The following is a 17,787-nucleotide window of genomic DNA, read 5'->3' on the forward strand; positions in this document are numbered from 1 at the left end:
ACACATATAGTTTACAGTTCTACAATCATAGCATGCAGTCTGAGTAGTCATCTGGTGATGGGTCGTATCTTAGCCATGCCATCTGCCGGGTCAGATCGAGATTTCCGTGATCTGACCTGGTGGAATGCTGGTTAAGCCCCTCGGTCAAGTTTCATCAGTACGTGTGATAACACACAGGGGAGCAGAGGACTCTGGTGACGGCTCTTGCTTGCCGTGGACTTTCCCTAGATCTCATGGGATTTTTTTAGCCTTAGCTCATTGGATTCTTAAGTATCAGGCACTGTGCTAATAGAGTTCCTCTACCTAAAGAGAGAGTAGAAAAGGGATCTTCATTTTACAGGAGGGAAACAGGTGAACAGAGAGGTTTGGTAACTTGTGTGAGGTGGCACAGCTTATAAGCAGTTGATTCAGGAGACCGGCTGATTCTGCAGGTTGCTGCAGCAGGAGAGGGCTGTGGTTGACAGTCACCCACAGTCACAGGCAGAGCACGCAGGCTGCTTTAAGGTAGCTTTTGGATGTGATTTACCACACATAAGCAGCTGCCTACAAAGAGCAGGCTTCCCTGATTGTGCAGCGGTTGAGAGTCCGCCTGCCGATGCAGGGGACATGGGTTCGTGCCCCGGTCCGGGAGGATCCCACATGCCGCGGAGCGGCTGGGCCCATGAGCCATGGCCGCTGAGCCTGCGCGTCCGGAGCCTGTTGCTCCGCAATGAAGAAGAGGCCACAACAGTGAGAGGCCCGTGTACCGAAAAAAAAAAAAAAAGAGCAGGGAAACACAGTTGTAGTCCCACTGGAGTGTGTGCCCACCCAGTCCTCAGGTCCCTGTGAAGGTCCCTCTGCTGCCCATGATAGTGCCGAGTTGGGGGTGCATCCTGCAACACCCGAGGTGCTCCATCTGCTCTCCTGGTGTTTTCTTAAACCCTTTTGGTCCCTCCCAATTGATATGGAACCTCAGAGCCTCCAGGTTCAAGATCTGGTTCAGGGACCTGATAGCAACTTCTTTTTTTCTAAATACAGCAATGAACCAGAGGACATTGAAGTTTAACTTGGGGCAGGACCTTAGCAATCAGAGAATCCAACCTGTTCATTGCCAGTTGGCAAAACCGAGGCCCAGCAAGAGGAGGACGTAGCCCCCGACCACCCAGCAGGACAGGGGCACAACAGGGACATGCCTGGGTCTCGGTTTCACAGCCAGAGTTCCTTCTACTTTGCCCTACTGCGTAGGGCTGCTTTCTCCTGAGGCTCGCCAGTGAGAGAAGCCACCAGTTCTGTGAAATGAATGGCCTGGGCACCTAACCACGCTATCCTCCAGATGGCCTGAGCCTCGGGGATCAAGGTAGCAATGGTGAGTAAGTGTGGAAGGCAGGCGGAAGGGTTGTCAGGGCAAGAAAGCACCAGCCAGCTCTTCTTAGGAATTAACCCCTCCGTTCAGTGACCCCTTTTAAAATAAGCAAGCGGTTGTTTGTAAAAAAAAAGGAGACAAGAAGGCAATGAGAAAGTAGAAACTGAATTCCTAGACCATCCCCTCCTCACCTTCCCTGCGTGACACACAAGGTTTAGTCAAAGCGCAGTGGCTGGAGGCCTTCCCTCTGGGTTCTAATGGCCACGGCGCCAAGACCATATTCCCAGAGCCTGCTTGGATGTGGAAAGTGCTATCTCAGGAATCTCGTTTTTCCTTCAGTTTTGCCAGGGAGATAAAGATGGGTGATGATACTCGTGCTCTCCGAGACCCAAGGAAAGCCTGTATTTACCCCCCAAAGAGCCAATGTCAGAGGTTCCAGAATGGTCTAGGCTTGAGTGGCCGTCAGATTTCCTGGTCCTGCAGGCTTGTGATGGGGAAACTGAGGTGCAGAGGCTTGTCCAGGGCTGGCCACCTGTGTCTGGGCTGTACCCTCTCAGTCCCTTCCCATCTCGGGTTGCCAGTGTCCCCTTCTGTACCACACTGGGGACGGGCAGCACTTGGGAGACTCAGTGACCTCCCAGGCCCTCTCCGGCGCCAGCTCTCCGTGGTGTTCTCATCAATGTCATTAACATCCTCTCGGTTCTCAAGGTTGCTGCTTGCCTATTTATAGAACTGACCGAGAGAATGCCACTCCTGCCAGCCATACAGAATACAAATCATGCACTGTGCGTTGGTTTTCATTCTCTCAGACACTTCTTTTCTTTTCTTTTCTTTTTTTTTAACTCCTTGGACAATGCTTATCTACACCTGGTTTCCCTTCTCAATGCGGACACTCCTGGGAGGAGAGGCGAGTGGGCTCTGCTGCCTGCTGGTCCCCCACTGTGTGCAGAGGCCCGGCCCTCAAGCACACTGTTTCCTTTAACCCACGCAATCCTGAGAGGTGGGTATTGTCTGCATCCCACGTGTGCTGCTTTCAGAGAGGAAGCAGCCGGCCCCAGGGCTCCTGACCTACAAGTGGCAGAAGCGACTTAAATCCAGTTCTGCCCAAATGCACAACGTCCATTCTTTCCACTTGCCTTCCCCGTTCCTAATTCCAGCGCAGCCTTCTGGATCAGATGAGGAAGGTGGCTGCGGGATGATGCCTGTGCTATGGTTCCTTTGGAGGCCATATATGTGCTTCCTCACCCAGTCAGGGCAACCAGGCTTTTCTGAGGACCTACTGTGCGCCTGACGGAGCCTTGTCTCTCTCCAGGCTGTAGGTGCCGTGAGGATACGCCCACTTTGCTCTCTCCAGGCCCAGCGCACAGTAGGATGGGTCAGCCCTTGTTGATGAGTGATGGGGCTCAGACTCACCGTCTGTCCAGGGAAGGGAGCAAAGAAGAGGCAGGCCCGTTGGAGCAGCGTCAGAGCTGCAGCAGTGCCTTCACGGAGGAGGGAGCAGGGGGCAGGGCAGAGGGTCCGGAAGACCGCTCAGAGGCTGCAGTGGCTTCTGCGGGTGGTGTTCATGCCCTGGGTTCTGGTAGAAGCCCACTTGGTCTACGGCTTCCTCCATCCTGCACCTCAAACTTCACAGAGGCTTTATTTTCCCAACTGTTCGGTCAGGGAAGTCCCAAGGAATGTGAAAAGAATACAATCTTTCTCTGCTCATCTTCTCAGAAATCTATTTCACAGGGCTTCCCTGGTGGCGCAGTGGTTGAGAGTCCGCCTGCCGATGCAGGGGACACGGGTTCGTGCCCCGGTCCGGGAAGATCCCACATGCCGCGGAGCGGTTGGGCCCGTGAGCCATGGCTGCTGAGCCTGCGCGTCCGGAACCTGTGCTCTGCAACGGGAGAGGCCACAACAGTGAGAGGCCTGCGTACCGCAAAAAAAAAAAAAAGAAATCTATTTCGCAAGCAGGATTTTGGAGAGCTGCCATCCTCTCGTTATCCCTCCACCCGTTATCCCTCCAGCTTGCCTGTCCTCCTCTGGAAGAGGTTCAGATGTCAGAGTGTCCAGTCCTGTGGCCCAGTGTCCTTGTCTGGCAGCGCCGCCCAGCCAGGGCTCCCCACTGTCTTTGAAAGCCCCACCCTTGACCCCTTTTGTCTGCCAAGAGAACTGGGGGTTCAGTAGAACGCAGTGCTCCACGGATTCAGAGAGCTAAGTGCCTCCCCACCCTTTTATGTATGTTGCTGTTTCCTAGCATTGAACGCAATATACCTTCATTCCGGAACATTTGGAAAATATTGAGAAACAGGAAGGACAAAATAATAATCACCCAGAATTCTGCCACCCTGAGAGAAACACTGCTGGCATCTTGGCACGTTACTCCTCAGTTTTATTTTTTTTTCCTGTGTAATTTTTCTGTTAACATAACTGAGACCGCACTGTAAGACAGGATTTATATCCTTCTGACCGCACTTAACATTAAAATGTATCACACATCCGTGGCCTTACAAATACTTTGTAATGATTGTAAAATGCGATTTTAACGGCAGCGTGAATTTTCCCACGTGCAGGTGCTATCTGTCATTGGCTCAGGAGTCCCAGGTTTAGGGGTTTGTTTGCTGTTAATCCCAGTGCTAAGTGACCGTCTCCCTGAATAAAGGGCTTCATGTCAGTACAGGTGCATCATGGGAAAGCAGCATGGCCGCTCCCAGGGCTCAGAGTTTGGGTTCACCTCTCCCTGTGCCCACACTAGAAAGTGTTGAGTCAAGGCGGTATGCACACTCAAAATTAGTTGCCGTACGAAAGGAACTCCCTACTGGCTGTGCAGGCAGGTTATTTCCCTTGTTTCCTTCCACTAAATCATGGAATCCCTCTCTCACTAAATTGGATTCCATGAGGATTTCAGGAGATAAAGCAGGTACAGAGCCGAGGGTCTCATACATGCAGGCCCTTTATCATTGTTAAGCTACCATTAGTATCAGTATTTTTATCTCTTGACTCTCTTGTCTAGTAATTTATCGGGGTCACCAAGGCCACCCCCAGTTCCCATAAGGGCTCACGGGTTCAGCATATGATTGAGCTTGTGGCTAAGATTTGTTACAGCAAAAGGATACACAGCCCAGTGAGCACAGGAGCAGCAGGCGAGGCAAAGTCTGCAGGAAGCCAGGCAGAAGCGTCTGAGTCCTCTCTGTGCGGTCACACAGGATGGGCTTGATCCCTCCAGCCCTGAGTTGTAACAACACGTGTGAAACGTTGTGTACCAGGGATGCTCACTAGAGACTCAGCACCAGAGGTGGGCATCTCCGTCTGTACCCACATCCCAGACCCCCACGGGGTTTGCACAAATAATCCAGGCACGGCAAGCTGCCTTATTAGTTAGGGAATGGTGGGGATGCTCAGAATGCAAGTTCCCAGAGGCCCGCCCAGCAGGCCCTCGTAAGGATGCAGTTGTAGGTCTGCTCTGTTAACTCCGTTCTGCACAGGTATGCTGAGAGGTCCTATTCCATGTGTTTGGACTACTTCAAGATGGGGGCCGGAGTGGGGTGAGACAGGTGTTCTCATTTCCATAGGACAAAATTGAGGGCTAGTAAAGGGAAGACATTTACGAGCTGGTCGCCTACTCCATGTACGGGGGCCTGAGAGGAAGCAAGTTCTGGATAATCCCTCACCGTCCCCTTTCCTGCTAACTTGTGTCTCTCTCTCTCTCTCTCTCTCTCTAGGCTCTCAAGGGCTCCAAGAAGCTGGTGCTGTCGGTGTACTCAACGGGGCGCATCCCTGGCGGCTACGTCACCAACCATATCTACACCTGGGTAGACCCCCAAGGCCGCAGCATCTCTCCGCCCTCGGGCCTGCCCCAACCCCAGGGCAGCACCCTACGGCAGCACGAGGGTGACCGGAGGAGCACCCTACACCTCCTGCAAGGCGGGGACGAGAAAAAGGTGAGCCTCTGGGCCTTGGCCTTGCCGGGCCTCCTGGAGGTGGAGGGCTGGGAATGGGGTCCTGGCCATCAAGACCACATTCTCCTTGCCAAGCCCAGAACAGGGAAGTTTCTTAGAGGCTGGAAGAAGGGGGTTGGGCTGTAGGGGCTCTGGCCTTCGTCTCTCCCTCAAGTCCCAACTGAAGGGTCTTCTTTTCGTTTTAACCTATGCACCACTTATTGTAATTCACACTCAGCTGCTGCAACGAGAGCCCAAACACTGTGGTTTAAAGAAGCTGGATTATCTGCCCCTCACATAGCAGAGTAAAGGGGACCATCTAGGCTGATGGGGCAGCTCTGCTCTCCGTCCGCCATCCTCTGGGATACCGCCCCCTTCTGGTTGAAGCCTAGTCCCCCTGTAGCCCCTAGAGTGGAAAGAGGAAGAGAGAAAGCTCGGATGATTTACACTAGAGATGATTTAAAACTTCTCAGTGGTCCAGACCCAGGCCATGGCCACACGCAGCTGCCAGGACTCCAAGCTCCACAGGGCGCCTCCTCAGGTTGTAAGGAAGAGAAACCAGAAACCGGTCCTGGTCACCTTCCACAAAGTCAGAATTTACTGGAAGGCTGTGGGCAGCCCCAGAACTGAAGCTGAGGGACTCAGGGTGCAGTCTCCAGGAAGAAAGGGATCCCCATGGTTTCTGTTCTCTGCATCCTTCCCCTCAAGATTCATATTCCAGGGAGGGAGCACCTGATTGGCTGGCGGGGAGGTGCCCTTTGATTGACAGAAACACCAAGACTGTGGCCGGTGGAGGAGGGGTTGTAGCCCAAAGCACCATGGGGTGTTGTAACCTGAAGAAGACGGCCAGGGGCGTCAATAGATGCCCCCTACAGAGCCTTCCTCCCCGAGACCATGACTGTTTCTTTAGAAAGGACTGAGAGATGGTCCCCCTGATATTTAAGGTTCACTCCGGGTGCTGTTTGCATTGCACCCTATGGTTGCTCCTGGGACCAAGAAAGTCATTCCTGTAAGCGTGACTTTGGTGTGACCATGACCATGGTCAAAGCATGACCATGACTTTGGTCTCTGGTGTTTTAAGACCTTGCCACAGCTTGGGGCTCTGAGCCAACCGCCTTCCCTCTGGGGACTTTTTCTCAGCTCTCTTTTCCTGTCCATAAGACCATAACATTTATTTAATGTGTTTTGTGTTCTTTGCTCAAATGTCGATATGCAGGAAGCGGCAGAGATGGCGGGGGCTTCTGTGCCAGGCAAGAGGCAGTGGGGTAGCCAGTTCGTACGCACCGTCAGAGCCTGCCTGGGCTTCTTCAAGGTGGCCAGGGTTGCAGAGGTGGGCTCGTATCCCCCTCCCCGCCTGGCCATCTTGAGAAAGCGGCACAGCCTGTGGCATTGAGTCATTTTCAAGGCCAGCCTTCCAGGGTGGGTAGTGAACTTTATCTTTTTCTCAAGCTCTTCCCTGTATAGGGCATGGACTTAGAATAGTAAGAGCTCACCATGTGCTGGCTCTGTGCTTACAGCATCTCGCTGAATCCTCGTGGCTTCCCCATGGGGTAGGTGTCCTTATGCACATTTTACAGATGCAAAATCCGACATTCAGGGGGCACTGCGGCAACCAGGACGCATTGAGCGAGTCAGCCCACACTTAGTGAGCACCTATGCCCGACGCTGTTATGGGAGGTGGGAATGGAGAAATGGGCAAGAGGCATGAAGCCTTGCTCTGGGGAAGCTTCCAGTGAGTTTGGAAGTCATAGGAGGCATGAGACAAAAATTCAGAAATGAGCATAAATAAGCAAGGTAATTAAGGTGGTGAAGATTGATGGAAGGAAATGAAATCAGGAAGTGGGTTAGAGAGTGACGCGGAGGGAGGCTCTGCTTCAGATGAGGTGGGCGGGGAAAACCTCTCTGAGGAGACGACTTCTGAGCAGAGACTGAGAGAGGAAGATGGAGCCGTCACGTACCGTTCTGAGCACTGAAAATGCCGGGCAGCAAGGACAGCATGTGCAAAGGCCCTGAGGTGGGAATGAGCATGGCATCTTCAAGTCTTAGAGAGAAGGACCCTGCCACTGGAATTGAGTGGGTGGGAGGATTGGGAGGGTGTAAGGTGCCCTCGGGGAGTCTTAGAGTAACGTATATAGGAATGTAGAGGGCAAAGGCTAAGGGAATCATGCTCCAGGGAGGACCCAGATACCTCAGGAGGCAGGAAATACCCTGAACCACACCAGAGAAGCCTCCATAGATTTTATAGTTCCAGGCTGAAGCTTCTACACGCCCCGACCCCGTTCCTCCTTTTGCTGACACAACATGGAGCCCCCGTTTTCCTGTTGAGGAAGGGCATGGGGGAAATGTCTCTGGAGCCCTCACTTCTGGCCCCCTGGCCTGATTCTCTTCTCTCCGGCAGCCTGGTCTCAGCTAATATTCCAGATAGCCACGACCAGACTCCCAGACTTCCCGTGCCAAACTTCAAAAATCCTAACCTCAACCCCAGTGGGAACACACCTTCTAGGGAAATGAGTTCTCAGGGCAATAGTGATGTAAAAATCACATGTAGCAAAATTACCCTTGAAAACCTCCTAAGCTGTCCACTGAAGCTGGTTCTGGTTTTGCAGCCCTTGCTAGGAATGCCCTTCTCCACACTGAAGTGTGAGAACCACCCCATGAGGCTGAAGGAAGGAACAGAAGGGAAGGACACAGGTAGCGCCTCTGGGAATCAAGCCTGTCTGCTCTTAAGTCACCATCACATCGTCAGAGGCGAATAGGGTGCAGAGTTGTTCAGTGTTCCAGCTTTCCATTCTGGGCTAGCCACCAGCCTCTGTGTGAAAAAACTGGAACAGATCTGTTGTCGGAGTTAGATAGTATGGGGTCAGCGTGGCAGGGAGAGTAAGACACTGGAACCAGGCTGCCTGGGTTCAAGTCCTGGCTCCACCACTTGCCAGCTGTGTGACCTTGGATAAGTTACATAACCTCTCTGAGCCTGAATCTCCTCTTCTGTAACATGGAGACAGTGGTAGGGCCTCCTCTCCCCACCCTGTGTAAAGGCTTTTGGTTCTGGGCCCTGGTACGCCCAAAGTGCCTGGATCAGCGCCTGGCACAGTGGAGGTGCTCAGTAAGTATTAATTACATGAAAGACTGAATTAAGATGCAGGGCTCAAAGTCCCCTACTGCCCCCTGCCAGGGTCACTGGCCCACGAGCAAGTGAGCAAGTCTCAGTGGTTTATCGGTCCCAAGGCCCCGCTCCAGGCTGAGCAGGCAGACCCTCTGCAGCAGCGGCTTCTCCCCCAAGCTCATGCCTTCGGCAGCCACAGAGATACGGAGGGGCCTGCCCCTTAGCTCAGGCTGGGGCCCAGCTGGGAATGGAAGGCGAGGAACCTTTGGGACCGGCTCTGAAGAAAAACCTACAGGTTTCCTGTGTTTCTCCTTTACCGTCACACTCACAGCGCTTCTGACACCAGATGTGGGGTTGGGGGGTGGGGCTTCCCACCAAGCAATTCTCTGCGACACCAGCTGGATGTCTTATAATTTAACTCAATTCTGACACTGTCCACCTGGAGAGCGTCCAGTCCCACAGGTTAAGGACTCAGTCCCGTGAAACAACCCCCCACCTGTCCCCACTTCAGATACCGGCTGCAAGTCCAGGTTATCAGCTGTGCTTCCGACTGGTCGGCTGTAACTCAGAGGTTCCCCTGACCCCGTCTCAGCTTTGATTAATTTGCTAAAGTGACTCACAGAACTCAGGAAAACAGTTTACTTACTGTGCACCAGTTTATTATGAAAGGATACGGTAAAGGATACAGATGAACGTCCAGATGGAAGGGATGTGTAGGGCAGGTTATGTGGGAAGGGGCGCAGAGCTTCCATGCCCCCTCCAGGTGCACCTCTCTCCCCGTACCTCCACCTGTTCACTGACCCAGAAGCTCTCTGAACCCCACACTATTGGGATTTTTATGGAGCCTTCATCATGTAGGCATGATCAATTTTTTAAAATTTTATTTATTTTTTTTGGCCTCGACGGGTCTTAGTTGCGGCATGCGGGATCTTCAGTGTGGTGCGTGGACTCTTCATTGTGGCACGTGGGCTTCTCTCTAGTTGTGGTGTGCAGGTTTTCTCTCTCTAGTTGAGGCGCGCAAGCTCAGTAGTTGTGGCACGCAGGCTTAGTTGCTACCCACGACATGTGGGATCTTAGTTGCTACCTGTGGCATGTGGGATCCCTGACCCGGGATCGAACGCGCGTCCCCTGCATTGCAAGGTGGATTCCTTACCACTGGACCACCAGGGAAGTCCCATGCACGATCAGTTATTTAACTCCACTTCCAGCCCCTCTTCCCTCTCTGGAGAAATTGGGGTGGGGCTGAAAATCCCAAGCTTCTAATCATGGCTTGGTCTTTCTGGGGACCAGCCACCCTCCAGGAGCCCAATCAGAGTCACCTCATTAGAACAACAGATGCGCTTAGTGCTCTTATCACCTAGGAGTTTACAAAGGTTTCAGGAGCTCAGTGCCAGGAACGAAGACAAAGACAAAATATATATTTCTTAGTATAAATCACAGTATCGCACCTGGTATCAGAACTCCCTGACTGTGTGACCTTGGGTGAGTCACTTAACCTTGGGTGAGTCACTTAAGCTTCCCTAGCCATGGTTTGGGGATGGTCATAGCAGCCATATGGGGCTGTTTCAAGAATCAATAAACCATGTGCACAGAGGATAGTGCCTGGGGCATAGTAATTCATTGCAGTAACAACCATCATTTATCCAATGCTTCCTAGGTGCTAGTACCTTTCATATCATTTTTGTCCCCAAATGTTTATTGATGTCATCTCCTGAGGCTGCGCATGCTGCTTCCTGGACAGGGTTGGGGTTCTAGAGAAAGGTGGGAAGGGGGATGGCAGTGCCTGCGCCAGGCAAGCTGTGCAATTCTCATTTCACTGATGGGGAGACTGAAGATCAGAAAAGCAACAGGCCCTGCCCCAGGGTTGCCCAGGAGTAAAGGGTAGAACCAGGATGCGAACTCAAGCCTGTGGGAGGCAGTGCAGTGAGCTGATTAAATGCCTGGGCTCTGCCAGCTGTTTGACCTTGGCCGTGTCATTTCACCTCTCGGGCCTCACTTTCCTCACCTGGAAAATGGGTATAATAAGAGAAACCGTAGAGGAGGAAAGAGGACTCAACGAAGTAAGGCATGTAAAGTGCTGAGCACGGTGCCTGGGATCTAGGAAGGACTCAATACGTTTAGTAACCAGTTGATTTAGTAAGTTATCATTATATTCTTATTATTGGTGGGAATGGTATTCTTTTCACTGTGCCAGGCTGCCTCTCACAGCTTAGTGCCCTTTCCCATAGGTGAGTTTTGTTTCCTGCCAAGTGCTGGTGGAGTTTCCAGCAGGTGATTGAAGCAGATACCCTGCTGTTGGTAGGTCTGTTATTACAGTCCTGGGGTGAAGACTCTATGTTTTATTCCCATGTGAAGGATTTATGGGGAAGTGACTGGCAGGCAGTAGGGCTTGTTTTCATCCTTAGTATTCAAAGGCGGGGACCACAGCCGTCTGTGTGCTCCTGGGTTCCTGTCTGCTCTCTCCCCCCAGAGTCTTCATGTCCCGGAGCTGGAGAGACCAGGTTGGGGTGGGAATGGGGGAGGGACTGACCCACGCCACCAAGTGAATTGGGCTGGAGCCTTGGTGTGAGGCCCCCAGGCCAGGCCTGGCTTGTTCCATGCCCCAGCAGCACAGCCTGCAGGAAGGGTCCATCCGGGTTTGAGGCGGGCGCTGCCACTCTGTCCTCAGCCAGCCTCACTGACGTCCCCCAGGTGTGAAGCTCGCCTTCCCTCATCCCACCAGCGTTGTAAGGCACACACCTTGTCTTAAAGGAGCTCCAGAAGTTGGCCTCCTCTGCTGCTAGCCCTCCCCAGTAGTCTTCCTAGAATCCGAATCTGAGCCTTTTCTCTCCTGCTTGAAGCCCAGGCTTGTTGACCTCGCTCACTGCCCCACACAGGCTAGTGCTATACCTTCCTTCCCTGCCACTCTCCCACCAAACAGAGCCCTGCAGTGATCCCAGGGGGCCTTTCTCTGTCATTTTCCTGAGCTTTTGCACACGTTCTTGCCCTCCCCTTGCCCTGGTTGACCCCCTCGGCCTTCAGGGCTTGGAGGTCATATTTCTGGGATGCTCTGCCTGTAGTCGGGCTCCCAGGAATGGACTCTAAGACCAAGATTTCCCTGAAAGAGGAATGTGCCTGTGGTAGACAGAATAATGATGCCCCAAAGACGTCAACCTCCTAATCTCTGGAGGCTGTGAACAGGTCACTTTACACGCAAAGGGACTTTCCAGGTGTGATTAAGATGAGGACCTTGAGATACAGACATTATCCTGGATTATGTGGATGGACCCAATGTGATCACAAGTGTCCTTAGAAGAAGGCAGGAGTGTCAGAGTCAGAAAAAGGTGGTGTGATGCCAGGAGCAGAGAGAGAGAGAGCTCAGAAGATGCTACACTGCTGGCTTTGAAGATGAAGGATGGGGCCATGAGCCCAAGAATGCAGGTGGCCTCTAGAAGCTAGAAAAGGCAAGAAAATGGGTTCTCCCCAAGAACCTCTAGAAGGAATGCAGTCCTGTTGACCCACTGTAGACTTTTGACCTCCAGAGCTTTGAGATAATAAATCTGTGTTGTTTTAAGCCCCTAAATCCATGGTCATTTATTACGGCAGCAATGCAATGCCCTGGGAACTCCACCAGAAAAGGCATGAGGAATACAGGACCGGGCGGAGGGAGGAGTAGGCTGTGATACCATCTCTGCAGAGGCCTTGGCTGGTCCCAAGGGAGCTCTGGAGCTGGGGGTGACTTGCAAGGTTGTCCTGAATTGAGGCAGGGGTCAGGCTTTCGCTCGTCTGCATCAACTAGTCATTGGATGGGAGCTGCTCCAGGGAGGCAGTGACCATAGGTGAGGCAGGTCCTGGCAGGCACTCAGCTGTGAGCCATCAACAGCCAATACTCCAGCTCAGGGGTTCCTCTGAGGACAGGGACCCAGTTAGATTCTCCCCTGAATCTGTGCCCAGTGCGGAGTTGGGGTTTGGTTTGCACTGGATGGAATACCAGCACCGGCTCACATGCGCACAGCCTGTCCCTGGTCTAAGAAGCAGCCCATGTTCATTCTCTCGCATGAAGAAGGCTTCCTCATTCTTTCCAGATCATACCTGCCCAAGCTCAGCGCCATGGCTTGCCCAAGAGGGACATTTTGAAGATGATAACAATAGCTGACGCTGTGCGAGTGCTTCTGCAGTCATGATTCTAAGTGCTCCAAGTAGATACACCCGTTCATCACTCACAACAACCCAGTAAAGTTGCTGTGATTGTTTTCCCCATTTTATAGATGAGAAAACTGAGGCACAGAGAGGTGAAGTACCTTGCCCAGTGTTACACACCTAGCGAGTGTCATTGCCGGCATTGAACTTCCACAGTCCGGCTTCAGAGTCTACACAGGCAGCCACCACACTGTCACCTCCCAAACACACAGACCTGGATGTGATGAGGGACCAGGCTGAACCAGGGTGCACCTAGGTCACCTCAAACCTATCCCAGCCCTGGAGCTGCAATGGGGGAGGGAGGGGGCTAGGAAGTTGTTCCCAAGTCCGACTTCAAGTGTCCCCAGAGCCTGCTGTTCCCAGAGCTCTGACATTTCTGGGTGACTGCTCACAAGTCCCCCTGAGCCTTCTGTGGGCCTCACGGATGCTCTCCTTATAATGTGGCCATGGTGTCTGATGAAGAGATGGGGGGCTGGCTCTAGACTAAAGGGGCTGGGGCCACTCCACTGGGCGGCACGGCCTGGCACTCTCCCACAGGGATGGGCCTCCCTGACATGCTGCGGAGTCTACAGTCTTAGAACCAAACCACGTAGAGTCGTTCTGTGTGTAGGGCTCTCTCCCGACAGTGGCCTGCCAGCCAGTAGGTGTCAGCTGCGGCTGTGTGGCCTTGTCTGGTTTTGTCCTGTGCAAAGTAGCACCAACAGTGGCTAGCATCTATTGAGCGTTTACTGGGGGCCAGAGACTAGCCTACATTTGTCTCTCAATTTGATCCTTTCCCGAGTAACCTTATAAGGCAGACACTATTGTCATCCTCATTTTCTAGGTGAGGAGGCTGAGGCACAGAGAAGTGAAGTAACTTGCCCAAGGTCACACAGCCGGGCCCCCACTGGTCAGTTTGGACTTGAGTCAGTCCTCTTCAGCACCACCCCGCTGACCTCTGGCCGCGGGGGGGTCGAAGAAGGAAGATAATAAATGTAAAAAGCTTCTCCTGGTGGCTGGTGCAGAGCCCCTGATAACTCTTAGATGAATGACTTTTCAAAGTAGAAAGCTAGTTGGATGGCTTCCCTGACACCATGACATTTGCCCTCCCCTGATGCCCGCCGGGACCTCCACCCCTTCCTCTCCTGCAGGTGGTCACACTGTGCTCTCTTTAGGCCCCTCACATGTCACTGGGTCTTAACTTGTTGCGGGATGTTTTCTGTCCTTTTGGGGTAGGTTGCAGCTGTTCTGGCCACTTCTTTTTGTAAGTTCCCCTTTCAGACGCAAGGCACACCTAACCTGCATGTTCCTGCATAGATTCTGAGGCTTCCTGAATCTGCCCCAGCCTCTGCTGCCCAGTCACCCACCTCCCCGGCCCCCATCCCACCCCCGGCGCTCCCTGCCCTGGCCACAGTGCCTCACTTCTCCGGTCCTGTGCAACGTGTGCTCCCCTCCTGCTGTCCCATGACCCTGAATGCCCGTCTTGCCCTTGCCCTACCCTTGCCTGGCTGGCTCCTGCCCACCCTCCAATCTCATCAGAGACGTCACTTTCTCCAGGAAGCCCCTCCCCACCCATCCCCCCACCTCCAGGCGGGACCATTTTTCCTCCTCTGCACCCACACAGTCCACAAGTCACCCCATCTGGCTCTGATCACACGGTACCATGAAGGTTTGTTTACTGGTCTCTCTGCCCCTCAGGACTCTGAGCCCTTGGGAGCAGGCCTGTGTCTGGGTCATCTCCACATCCCCTGGCCTGGCACTGGGTCTGCCCTTAGTGGGCGCTCCCTGTGTCTGTGGAATGAAGGGCTGCTGAAGCGACACTGCCGTGGCCTCTCAGGATGGAAGGCAGAGCAGGAGACCCCTGGGGAGGCGGGAGACCCCTGGGGTGGCAGGTGGTGGGGCCCTGCACCTGGACTTAGCCTTGACCCGAAGGTGGGAGGGTAGGAGGTGAGGGAGCTGGGTGGAGGGTCCGCAGCCTGACGGGTACTCCCTGACTGAAGGGCGTGTAGTCAAGGGCAGCCAGTGGAGACCTAGAGAGTCTGTGGCCGCCATGCTGTGAGGAACACATGAAAACCTGGAGTGTCTAGAGTGTTAGCACCAGAGGGGTCCCTGGAGGTCTTCTCCTCAGCGCCTTCCTTTTACTGCACTTGTACCTGTGACCCACGGAGGGGAGAGGGGCTTCCCCAAGTCACCCAGCAAACCAGGGGCAGAGCTGGGGAAGAAACCGGAATGTTCCAGGAGATCTTGCAGGCCCGAATAGGTGTGCCCGTCAGAGTATGGGAGGGGGTGTCTTTAGCCTGCCGCCCCCCCAAGGTTCCTGGTGCCCTCCAGGCCCTCGAATACTCTCTTCCCTCCCTCCTGCAGGTGAACCTGGTGCTGGGGGATGGCCGGTCCCTGGGCCTCACCATCCGTGGGGGAGCCGAGTACGGCCTGGGCATTTACATCACTGGCGTGGACGCGGGCTCTGAAGCGGAAAGCAGCGGGCTCAAGGTGAGAGACCCCTGACTCCCAGGGAGGGGATGGGGCGCCAGGCTGAACGTGCTGGGGCGAGGGAGGGAAAGACCTGTGTGTGGAGCCCTGTGCAGCTGATTTCAACGGGACGTCTGGGAGAGCAGTCGGCACCCCACGCGAAGGACCTGTCCCGGCGGAGAGCCCTCCCCTGGCTGCACGGCTCTAGTTCAGAGCTCAGAGCGGGCAGCAGGAGCCACCACCACTCCCGAGCCCCGAGTTCTCCTAGCCGTCCGCAGAGCGGGGCAGCCCCCCACGAGCTGCTGGGCAGCAGGCCCACCTGCTGTTTTGGAAACACTGCTGATGGCCTGTGATGGCCCCGACTTCAGGGTTGATTGCGGTACTCGGAGAGGGAAGAGGAGAGGAAGCTGCAGGCTGGGGTGGGTTTGCACCGGGCAGCCTCAGGGCTGGCATTTAATCCAGAGCAACCAGCAATTAGCTGTCCTTTTAAAGAGGGCTATCTGCGCGCCCAGCAGCTGTAATTGACATTACACATATCATCTCATTGAACCTTATCCCGTGGGGTAGTATGTTATTACCCGAATTTCCCGGTTGGGGAAACTGAGGCATGTAGAGGTTAAACAGACTTGTCCAAGGTCATGCAGCTGATCAGTTGCAGAGCAGGGTTTGAGCCCAATTGTCTTAATTCCAAAGCCCACGGTCTTAACTGCTACACTGTATCCCCTTCTGGGGAGGGCCAGGAACTGGCTCAGAGCTTTGTGGGGGGAGGTGACAGTGAGTGAGGCAGAGACTGTCCACAAGGGCACTGGACTCAGGGCACCTAGTCACCTAGATAAATGGCAGCATGCTTTGGGGCTAAATCCTGGTGGCAGGGATGCCACAGCAGCAGTGACCCTGGGCACAGGTGGCGTTTGAGCCACATCTTGTGGGACGAGAGAGGCTGTTGGGTAAATGGGCTGGGCTGTGGAGCTGTCCGGTTGAAGGAGCCATGTGGTTTGACCGTGTGTGACTGGGTGGGCAACTAGCCACATGTGAGGCTGGGAACGAAAGCACGACATGAGGTCGTGCCTTCCTAACAAAGGGCCTTGAATGCCCCACTGACAGAGGGAAGCGGATTCTCTATGCGGATGAGAAGAAGGGTCATGGCAGATCAGAGTGGTGGTCAGGAGACCTCTTCCCCCACCAAGCCACAAAGGATGAGGCTGGAGTGGCAGAGAGACAGGAATAAGACTGCAGCCTCATCCTCATGCCATGGCCCGGGGGGTTCTCTTAGGAAACACGGCGTAATGGGAAGAGCTCTGGCTCTGGAGTCCAGATCCCAGCTTTGCTGCTTTTCCTTTAGTAGCTGTGTGACCTTGGAGAATCCCTCTACCTCTCTGAGTTTCCCTTCCCTCTCCCAGATAATAATAATATATAGCATCTCTTTCTCAGAAAAAAATGAGGAACAAACTCACAGTGACCTTAAAAATAAAGGTTAAAATTATTCAGGGTCTGTGTTATGGACTGAATGTTTGTGTTCCTCCCAAATTCATACCTTGAAACCCTAACCTCCAAAGTGATGATCCTAGGAGGTGTGGCCTTTGGGAGGTGATTGGGTCATGAAGGTAGAGCCTCATGAATGGAATTAGTGCCCTTAGAAAAGGGACCCCAATGAGATCCCTGGCTGTCTTTCCGCCTTGGGAGGATACAATGAGAAGGAAGTTGGCAGTCTGCACCGCAGAAGAGGGTCCTCCCCAAAACCTGACCGCACTGGCTCCCTGATCTCAGACATTCAGCCTCCACAACTCCAAGAAATAAATGTCCATTGTCTATAAGCTATCCAGTCCGTGGTGCTTTGTTATACAGCCTAGACTGACTGAGACAGTCTGCTCTTTCCCAAGCACTTTATGTCATAAAATCACCTAAACCTCCCAACACTCCTGCGAAAGCAATTCTTCCGTTAGCCCATTTTATAGGCGCAGTATCTGGGACTCAGAGAGCTGCACAGCTGTGAGAGGCAAAGCCGGGATTCCCATCCAGGAATAAGAATTCTGGTTCTAGAGCTATGCTGGTTACCAGGCCAGCCTGGGCGGGGGTGGGGAGAGGAGTAGATGCCCCACAAATGTTGGTAGGCTCTAGGTGATTCTGAAATGCCCTGGGTCTCCGGCTTGCTATGCTCTCAGCGAGTAAAGATGATTCCTTGTTGGGACTCCAAAAGGAGACAATCTCATGGTATTCTATATGCAGATTGTAGTTAATAACTTTGTTATTTTGTATTAATTTTAGATTTACTGAAAAGTTGCAAAGAAATTACCCATTTGTTCTTTATCCGGCTTCCTCTAATGTTAACATCTTATATAACCATGATGTATTTGTCAAGACTAAGAAACTAACATTGGTACAATACTGTTAAACAAACTACAGACTTTATTCAGAGTTCACAAGTTTTCCCACTAATGCCCCTTTTCTATTCTAGGATACAGTCCAGTTCAGCATAGCACGTTGTGTTTAGCCTGTATGCATTTTTAATTCCATTTATTTTCCCCAAAATTTCAAAAAAGATTCAAGTCAGTTTCTAGACACACAGTAAAGGTTGTTTTAAACGATTAAGTGAGGAAATTGGGAGGAAGAAAACTGGAGGCAGAGAGAAAGAGAGAAAGCTGAGGTGAGAGTCCTTCCGAGAACACTCGCCGCGTGGGGCTGCAAACCGCTACAGGCAGCGTGCACATTTGACTCCAAGCTTCCCGGCAGCCAACACAAAGAGGGAAGCAGGTCAGGGACGTTTGTAAGATGAAAACAGACCAGCTGTGCTGGAG

The 17,787-nt window shown here is 53.1% G+C and overlaps 1 protein-coding gene across 4 annotated transcripts in view; it reads left to right on the forward strand.

Annotated features, from left to right (window-relative positions):
• Positions 1-17,787, forward strand: part of WHRN (whirlin) — an 88,467-nt gene that overhangs the window by 19,159 nt on the left and 51,521 nt on the right. For all 4 annotated transcript variants that reach the window (XM_060014264.1, XM_060014265.1, XM_060014266.1 and 1 more), the window contains exons 2-3: positions 5,047-5,265; positions 14,888-15,013. In XM_060014264.1, the coding sequence (XP_059870247.1) occupies positions 5,047-5,265; positions 14,888-15,013 (345 nt within the window). The remainder of the gene's footprint in view (positions 1-5,046; positions 5,266-14,887; positions 15,014-17,787) is intronic.

Source organism: Delphinus delphis, chromosome 6 (assembly GCF_949987515.2).
Source record: "Delphinus delphis chromosome 6, mDelDel1.2, whole genome shotgun sequence".
Lineage (NCBI taxonomy): Eukaryota > Metazoa > Chordata > Mammalia > Artiodactyla > Delphinidae > Delphinus > Delphinus delphis.